This window comes from Pinus tabuliformis, chromosome X (assembly GCF_031772625.1).
Source record: "Pinus tabuliformis cultivar Carrire ecotype Pingquan chromosome X, CPIR1, whole genome shotgun sequence".
In the NCBI taxonomy this organism is placed as follows: domain Eukaryota; kingdom Viridiplantae; phylum Streptophyta; class Pinopsida; order Pinales; family Pinaceae; genus Pinus; species Pinus tabuliformis.
Window position 1 is genome coordinate 814,353,384 of NC_142308.1, and position 9,036 is coordinate 814,362,419.

The following is a 9,036-nucleotide window of genomic DNA, read 5'->3' on the forward strand; positions in this document are numbered from 1 at the left end:
TGGCACAAATCCTGGAGTCACAGGCATAACTATGGGGAACAAAGTCCCTGAAATCTTCCTTGCCCCTGTTGTGGGAGCTTCTAGAGCCTCCCAGATGCACCCTTGTCCATATCAAGGGGGTGTCCAGGGGCTTGATGTACTAAAACTTCAGTTGGTCTTAGGGTCTGGTTACTTGAGTGGTTGGGATGGCTCCTGGGAGCTCTGTTGCTGGTGTGGAAGGTCTGTGTGACGTGTTCTGTCAGTTCCACTTCCTTAACTGACACATAGGGAGTCAAATCATATCATAGTAACTTCTTGTCACATGTTTACCCCGGTTGGCCGGTTACTTGGATAGATGTGGGAGGAGGGTGTTACACCCTCCCTGTCTTCAAAGTGTAGTTCTTCTTAAAACATGAATTCTTTAACAAAGTATTCACCATTCTCTATATTTGATGGATCTTAAATAATGGCTATATTTTTTGATTCTGTAAGATTCCCTTTGAGAGGATCAATTGCATAGATTTTACAATGAATTGTTATATGACCCAATTTTTGTAGTAGCAAGATTCTATCCTCCTGTTGCCTTTAAACTATTTGTTACAATTGTTTCTTGAGAAAAATTCCATCACAAATTGAGTATCACCTTATCTCTTGAAATGTTTCTCTTTTCTTTTACTAAGAGTACAACAATCGTATCTCGTAATATTTGAGAAGGAAACTAAATTAGAGTAAAAATAACATTGTTGTATTTAGATGATAGACTATTTAAGAGAATGGTTTTGGCATCCTCTTCTTATACCACAACCTTGTCTTCTACTATTTGTCTAAGAATAGATAATATATTGTTTATGTGGAGACATAGTGACTTCAACTAACATCTTAAAATTGAATGATTGTAGCATCAAAGAAAATTTTTCATTCATTATTTCTGCTCCAAAAAATGCATTATCCCAATTTTCCTTGGATGATTTCTCTAGATCTATGTAATGCAATTCTAAATATAAGAGATCAAGGTCAATGATGGCTTTGGTTTTATCATCTCTAATTTTCCATTCTAGTAATTTGTTTGGATCTATCAATGATCACTTAGTCCTTTCTACTATTCCCCATAATGTTTTGTGCATTAATTGTGTTTTCTATTTTTACTTTCCATGTGTGGAAATTGAAATTAGATTATTTCTCTAATGGAATTTTCATGATTAACATCCAAAAAAAAATTGTATACATTGAAGAAAATTTAATAACTATAAACCAAAATATATGACGCCTTTTAAATGATAAATAAGATTCCTTCTACTTGATTTGCTTGGAAACACTACTAAGATATTGTTGGAGCGAACATAAATTTATTTGAAATCCACTAGATGGAAGCAAGGTAACTAATATAGCTATATCTATATACAATGATCAATTTCTAAAAAATGACGACTCTTTTCTCATATTGCACATGGTCGTTGAGAAGAGAAAAAATGACAACACCATCCTTACTTTGCACATGCCTGGTGAGAAGAGAAAAAATGGCATCTCCTTGCATAAATTGTGTCTCAGATCAACAACCCTTTTTTTTTTAATTTTTTTTTAATTTTTAATTTTTTTATGGGTGGTCTCCTTTATATGTGATTCTACACAAATCACAACCTTGTATTGTATCACTTTCTACTAGGCACATATTTAGATAAACACAATTTCCTTTGATTTTTTGCTCCATGTTTCTTGTCTATATTCTTAAAAATGAGTGTTATGAGACTACACATTCCTCTTCCTACCATACTCTTCTTAGGAAGGAGTAACCTAACGAGGTCTCACAAATTGCGCACCAATATCACTAAAATTGATAGTATGAACACTTTTGAAAATTATTATATATTTAATGTGTATGAATACTTTTGATAAGATTTTCTTTTAGTTGGATTGAATTAGTATGGATATGATACCAAATTAGAGTAAGACCTAGATTAATGGGAGACACAATGATAACAAAATGAAGGATGAATGAGAGGAACCCGAAGAATATATTCAATATTTGTTTCAGTTCATCAATAGAATAATGTTTGTCTCTTTTATGGAGATTGTAAATGATTATACGATCTAACTACTTCTTATTAGAGAGCAAGTGGTTGAGTGATTATCTCATCCATCACCCATAATAACTAAATGCTTAATAACTTGAAATTATTACATAAACATGCCTTGTAATCTAATATAGGTCTAAAACATTGTACTTCATAAATTGAGAGTTCCTTCCATAAGCAATCATAACATTGTATATACTTCCTTGCATTTGATAGGTATTCTTCAACTTTTTGAGTGTCGAGTGTTCCATGTCATGGATTCTGTATATGAATCCATACATTGACTAGCTATACGAATGCATACGCTAACTAGTTACATCCTTCTAGATTCAAAAACCTCATTTTCCATTAACTCGTGAGCACCACTTAATGGTTGCTTCCCATATAGGTATTTTTTAACATAATCCATCTTATTGATGGGTTGTTTTCTTTCTCCACTTACTAGTGGGGATTGAGGGTGAACAAATGGTCCACCTCACTTCATGTGCCAACAATCCCGGGTATTTTGGATAGGTAATTCTAACATTTCTATTATTGCTTATTATGGTTCTTCTTACACAATGTTGCTCCTGATACAAATACCTAAAACTGTTTTTGTTCTTTTTTTCTTGTCTTTTGGGGGGAGGGGATTTTGTAGACTCGGTAGATCTCTCTATTGATTCCATGGGGGACTCATGTTGTTCTTCATGGTGTTTTCCATATCCAATTCTTTCTTCTATTTTATATCCTTATGTTGAAGTGTATTCCCTCTTTCCACAACCTTTCTAATTTATGGTTTGCATCCTTAGTCAAACAGATGTTAGCCTTCCTAGTCTTCACTTTGGATGCCATTGGAACTTTGCAATTTTAATTTTGGAGGATTGCAAGTTCCATCTCATCTCACAAAATGCCCCCCAAATGTTTGTCTTAAAACAAAACAAACTTCAAAATTAATAAACACTACCAATATTTTGACCAAGTAAGTTGGTTTATGTCTAAAAAGTGAACTCAAGCATAACAAGACACATAATATCTCACAACAAAAATCATTTTCATTTCCATAAACTATATTAATATAAATGAAAGTGCATAACATATTAATTCAGGTAAGCACAAATGAAAGTAATTAACCAAACACGTGAAGTAAACCCATACTAATAGCATAAATCGATCATAGACTAATTATCCACATTATCAAACATAATGGAAATGAAAGATGAAAAAAGAAAAAGTGAGCATAGTAAAAAAATTGAGCTAAAGAGAGAATAATGGGTACATGGGACCTTAAAATAAAGAGGTTGAGGGTCTCTCTATTGAAGAGGATAAATAGAGGAAATCAAAGGATAACCTTCTTCCTACAAGAAATGAATAATTATTCAAGAAAGGACAAACCATTCACTACAATCGAGGTAAGCTACACCCATATAGATTATAATGGACGATAACAATGAGGTTTGGGAGGAAGGACCATTATTAAAGGAGAAGAGTAATATTTTATTAAAAATAGTTACTAAGCATCAAGGAACAATGACTAAACTATTACTTTAATAGATCTATACTTATAGCCCATGATGTGCTTGACAACATTTGTCTACTTTGATAAAGCCCTCCTTCCCCAAAACATGTTGATAAAGTAAAAATGATTCTTATATTTATAATACATGGTTATATTGATAAATTATGTGAATTATTACTTTCTTAAGGGTTTGTTCACTCCCAACATGGCAAAAGATGAATCCTATGTATTAAGCAATGAAGAGTTGTTATCCCCAAGAATCTTTAACATCATACAAATGTGACCATAGAGGTCTAAAATTACTCTGGGAAGGATAATAAATGAAATGGATACCAAAAGTACTATTTTTTCCATAATAGTGAATAACATGAAAGAAAATGAGATAATCAATATCCACAAGCTTATATGAGCCATGGGACTAAAATAACACTAGTATTGGTGAAAATAATGGTGAAAGAAGTGGACCAAACGAGGGGTAAGGTAGACAAGGCAAATGTTAAGCAATATATATTTGCCTTATAAAATATGTTAAAGAGTGATTATGACACTTGCCATCCTACATAGTACCAACATACCGTCAACCATTCATTTGAATTGATGTGACTCATGTCACCCACAACATGCAAACATTATATTAAGTTGGAAACGTTAGAATGGAAAATGATAGATGTCGATTTCCCTCTATAGAGTTTTAGCATTAATTGGAAAAAACTAGCATGATAAATTCCCGAGGGTGGGCCACCCTAAGGGAGAGAGTTATGGGGTAAAAGGTAAACTATAAAATACATAGGGGAACGAGAAAGGAAAGGAAAAGTGGAAGCATTCACATGAGTGGGATATTTTTTAAAAGGCATGCAAAGACACCATTTAGGACATTAAAACATGGAAGATAATTTTGACATATTTTTTCATTCTTTTATAAATTAGACAAAGTACTAAAATAGGAGAAAATATCATTCTACATTTTTGAATAAAAGATTTTCACACACTAGGTATGTGCATGGCTTCTTTGTCTTATAACCTTTCTTATATTTCACCTTCTCTTTTATGCTATATTTATCTGAGTTTTAGCCATAATCTTGCAATGATTCAAACAAGCCCATAACATTCTATGGCTTTCCCCCTTTGTTAAGTTTATATATTTAGCTATTTAATATATTGTGAAGTAATTCATCCTCTGAAAAATATTGTGATGTAATTCAAGTTTTTTTTATTGAAGATTGTAAACTTTTATTCACGTTAGATGGTTATCTATATTGTACTTTATATATGATTATGACTTAAAATGAGATATTAATGACTTAAAATGAGATATTAATGGATTCATTCTCTAGATTACCCAAAACATTTTTCTTCATTGAATCTATGAATGAAGAAAACTTTGTAATTATATTTCATAGAGTTTATAAATATTTGTATTTTTATCAAAATTTTATTTTTCCTCACTTTTTAAGTTAATATGTGATATAGTAAGCGTATGCTCAATACTTTATTGATGCTTTACCCTCTCTGTTTTTGAAATATATATGTTTGAAAAATAGACAAAAACATATTAAAAAAATGAAAAATAATCTCCTCAAACTAAGAATATTTCTTGGAATTTAAGTAAAGAGGTTTACATTTTTAATGAATACCTTTAAACTTGAATGTGTTGGAAAGAACATTCAAATCACATATAGGTTTATAAAGAGTAAAACCACTTTATATTTCTTAATACTATTAAATGCATCTAGACTTAAAAAGAACATTCAAAGTACATCTAAACTTATAAAAACTAAAATCACACTACTATTAAATACATCTAGACTTAGGAACATTCAAAGTACATCTAGACTTATAAAGAGTAAAATCACCCTGTATTACTTAACACTATTAAGTACATCTAAGCTTATAAAGAGTAATATCACCCTATAAGTATCGTGCTTGGTCGATTGATGCAATAATAGTGGTGCATATAGGAAAATACACATTATATCTCATCTCTTTTGAAATACAACAATTACATGTCTGAAATACAACAATTACATGTCTCAAACTCTAAATTCATTTAGAATATCCAAGCTCAAGGTACACAAATAGTTTATGTTCAACGCAAGTAGTTTAGGTGGTACTAATGATGGATTTGGTGAACCCATTAGGACCCATTCCTTTTGAATACACCAATCAGATGTCTCAAATTCACTAATCCATTTAGAATATCTAAGTTCGTGGAAAGAGGTGGTGTGACATTTGGTTTGGGATTTGGGCTTTTGTTCAAGGCTAGCAGTTAAATTTACTAATCTAATTAAATGTTCAAAAGGCTAGCAGTTTGGTTAGGGAAATACACACTAGGTCCATCTCAAATTCACTAATCTAATTATATACCCAAGTTTTGAAATGGTTAAACACCACCATAATTGTGGTGACTTAGATTCGGTGGATATGTTGGATGAGACTTATCTTGCCTGTTCAGTGCCGGGTGTTAAATACGTGGCAATAAATGGTTCTTTGTATCGTAATGTAAATCGAGGACTACCCTGAAGAAGCGTACGTGCAGGCAGGTGCGCCGTTACAACAAAGTGGTGGCAGCCTGGTACTACTTTATTTTTAGAATTTTCTGTTTGCATTCCGCATTACGAAGACTAGTACTCTACTACCTCACGGCAGTTGTGGAAGCAAGCAGAGGATACGCATCCCTGATATAACATAGTACATCAGGGGAAGAAGAAAAAGAGAAACAGAGCAGTACAGCGGTAGGGGAAGAAGAAAAGGAAGAACTGACCTTGAAGTGCATTTGCCTAGTTTTCTTCTTCAGGATTATAAGCTCAGGAACCATGGGAATGTATTGGACAATTGTATCTTATTTGCAGTCGCTAACAGGGTATGCAGTTGCTTTTGGTTTTTAATTTATGCTTTTCACATCTTGGAAACAAGTTATTTTTGGATATTAATGTTACTATAATTTTAATATGTTGCAGACCGGGACTGATGCTTTTGTATCCATTGTAAGTTTTGTGTTCTTCATTGCATTAATTCTGTAATGACTATGCCAAAAAATTTAGGACTTTTTTAAGAATTAAAAGGAAGATTCTGCCAATGCCAATCTCAGGTATGCCTCTATAAGAGCAATTGAAAGCCCATCAAAAGTAGATGATGAACAGTGGCTTACATACTGGATACTCTACTCTTTTCTAACCCTTGTAGAAATGGCAGCAGCAACACTATTTTCATGGTGAGTTAATTTGCAGTGGATGGTTGATTCCCTTTTGGGGTTTATCTGTTCTTAATGTTTCATATTCTAGTTTGCCCATGTTGCATGGATGGAGGTATAGCTGTATAGACTGATGGGCTGGTTTTGATTGTCAGGATACCATTTTGGCACCCTGTAAAACTGGCTTTTATAGCGTGGTTAGTTCTACCACAGTTTAGAGGTGCATCATTCATTTATCAGAGGTTTGTGAGGGAACAGTTAATCAAGTACAGGCAGTGGCTTGACAAGGATAATTTGGGGGCGGGGGGAAGTGAGAATCAGAGGAAGCTCATGGAAGATATCCAGAGTCCCAAGGCAAAAGCCAAAGTGGAACATTTCATCTCTGAAAATGGGCCAGATGCGTTTGACATCATTTTTGAAGCAGTAAGTAACTACTAATGAATGCCTCCAACATGTTCATGTGCATTTTTCCTTCATCTGCTCATGATGGTATTTTATTGGCTGCATGTAACCATCATCCTGTTATTCTTGTCTATGTTCCATCTTCTCCTTCATCTGCTCGTAATGGTGTTTTATTGGCTGCATTTAATCATCATCCTGTTATTCATATCTATGTTTCCAATTTTTACTTCATCTGATCATGATGGTATTTCCAATTTTTACTTCATCTGCTCATGATGGTATTTCCAATTTTTACTTCATCTGCTCATGATGGTATTTTATTGGCTGTATGTATGTAACTATCATCCTGCGATTCATTTTTATTTCATCTGCTCAGGATCGTATTTCTATTTTTTACTTCCATCTGCTCGCGATGTTGTTTTATTGGCTCTATGCAACTATCATCCTGTGCTTCATATCTATGTTTCCAGTTTTTCCTTCATCTGCTCATGTTGGTATTTTATTGGCTGCATGTAATTATCATCCTCTAACTATGTTCCCATTTTTTTTCAGGCAATGCATGAAGCTCAAAAGGATAAGTAACAGCATAAGGATCAGTCATAATGTATGGAACTGATCATGATTCCCTCACTTGCTCTCTCGATGCACTCGATGCACATGCTCTGCCCATGTGCATATATATAGTGGGCATAGTGTGTATAAGGATTAGTTGGTAATGAAAATGAAGTAGCATGACCATACACTTCAAAGCAAATCGGATGTTTCACAGAGATCGTGTGAATACAAAAAGATGTCATTCTGAAAATTTATGATTTCAAATCGGATGTTTCACAGAGATTGTATGACTAGAAAAATATGTCATTCTGAAAATTTATGATTTCATATATGAATATCAAGAAACGGAAATTTACAAAAGAAAATGATTTTGGCGCATATATTGCCACTCTTTATGGTTCAAGTAGAAATACATTCCATCTCATACTTCTCATACAAGTATTATGTGAGTGTTTTTGGATAATTCTGTTATTCACTTAGATTTATTGAATGTATAAGATTGGAGACTACTGTAATCATGAATTTATGAGATTAGAGACTATTGTAATCTAAGAGATATTTTGTGTTGTTTATTTGGTATATTTTTGGCATTCACTTAGATTTATTGAATCTTAGATTGATTTAATTTTATGAGATTGGAGAGTACTGTAATCATGATATATTTTTATTTGGGATAATTTCGGGATTGATTTGGATTTATTGAATTCGATAAGGTTTTGTTATGCTGTTATTTTTGGCATTCACTTAGATTTATTGAATTTATGAAATTGGAGGTTATTGGAATCACGAATTTATAAGATTTGCAGAGAGATCGGAAACTATTGTAATCATGAGATATTTTGTGTTTTGCGGTGTGTTTTGTATTTGAGATAATTTCGGCATTGATTTGGATTAATTTATTAAAAAAAAATCGTTAAGAAAATTTAAGAGGAGAACTATAATTGAAACTTTGCATTTAAGAAAATAAATACAAACCCTTATTACTGGGTATAGCAATTTACCAAGTTCTATATATGCAATAGAATAACATGGTATTCATTCAAGCAACAAAGCCATGTCATTTTATTATTGGGTATATCCTATAATTGAAATGGTATTCATTCAACTTCTTCATGAAATTTCCATCTTATTTGTGAAATGAAACATTTATAATTATTTAACGTTTCTATTTCATTTCCTTGCTCATATGTTTCCATTCTTATGAATTTTATACTTGATAGTTTGTTATTTTGTTAAGTTGAACTTTATTAGTTGATTTCTCTGCTTAAACTCTCCCGCAGACAGATCTTTTGCAGGAAGCTGCCCCGTTTCTCTTAAAATTTGGCTTTTCTGGCTGACTTCAA

At 32.7% G+C, this 9,036-nt stretch overlaps 1 protein-coding gene across 4 annotated transcripts; it reads left to right on the top strand.

Moving 5' to 3' along the window:
* The first annotated feature begins 6,072 nt into the window (after nucleotides 1–6,072).
* LOC149142272 (HVA22-like protein e) lies at nucleotides 6,073–7,983 on the top strand. Of its 4 annotated transcripts, none has more exons than XR_016264621.1 (5): nucleotides 6,073–6,406; nucleotides 6,504–6,530; nucleotides 6,635–6,757; nucleotides 6,892–7,243; nucleotides 7,691–7,892. XR_016264621.1 is itself a non-coding variant. In XM_089448915.1 (5 exons), the coding sequence occupies exons 1-5, from the start codon at nucleotides 6,360–6,362 to the stop codon at nucleotides 7,718–7,720; spliced, it is 495 nt and encodes a 164-aa protein (XP_089305041.1). In that variant the 5' UTR covers nucleotides 6,076–6,359; the 3' UTR covers nucleotides 7,721–7,983. The 4 variants fall into 4 exon arrangements, 2 of the variants coding, with proteins under 2 accessions (XP_089305042.1, XP_089305041.1); XR_016264620.1 differs by having other exon boundaries at nucleotides 6,892–7,225; XM_089448915.1 differs by having other exon boundaries at nucleotides 6,076–6,406; nucleotides 6,892–7,159; nucleotides 7,691–7,983.
* The last annotated feature ends 1,053 nt before the right edge of the window (nucleotides 7,984–9,036 follow it).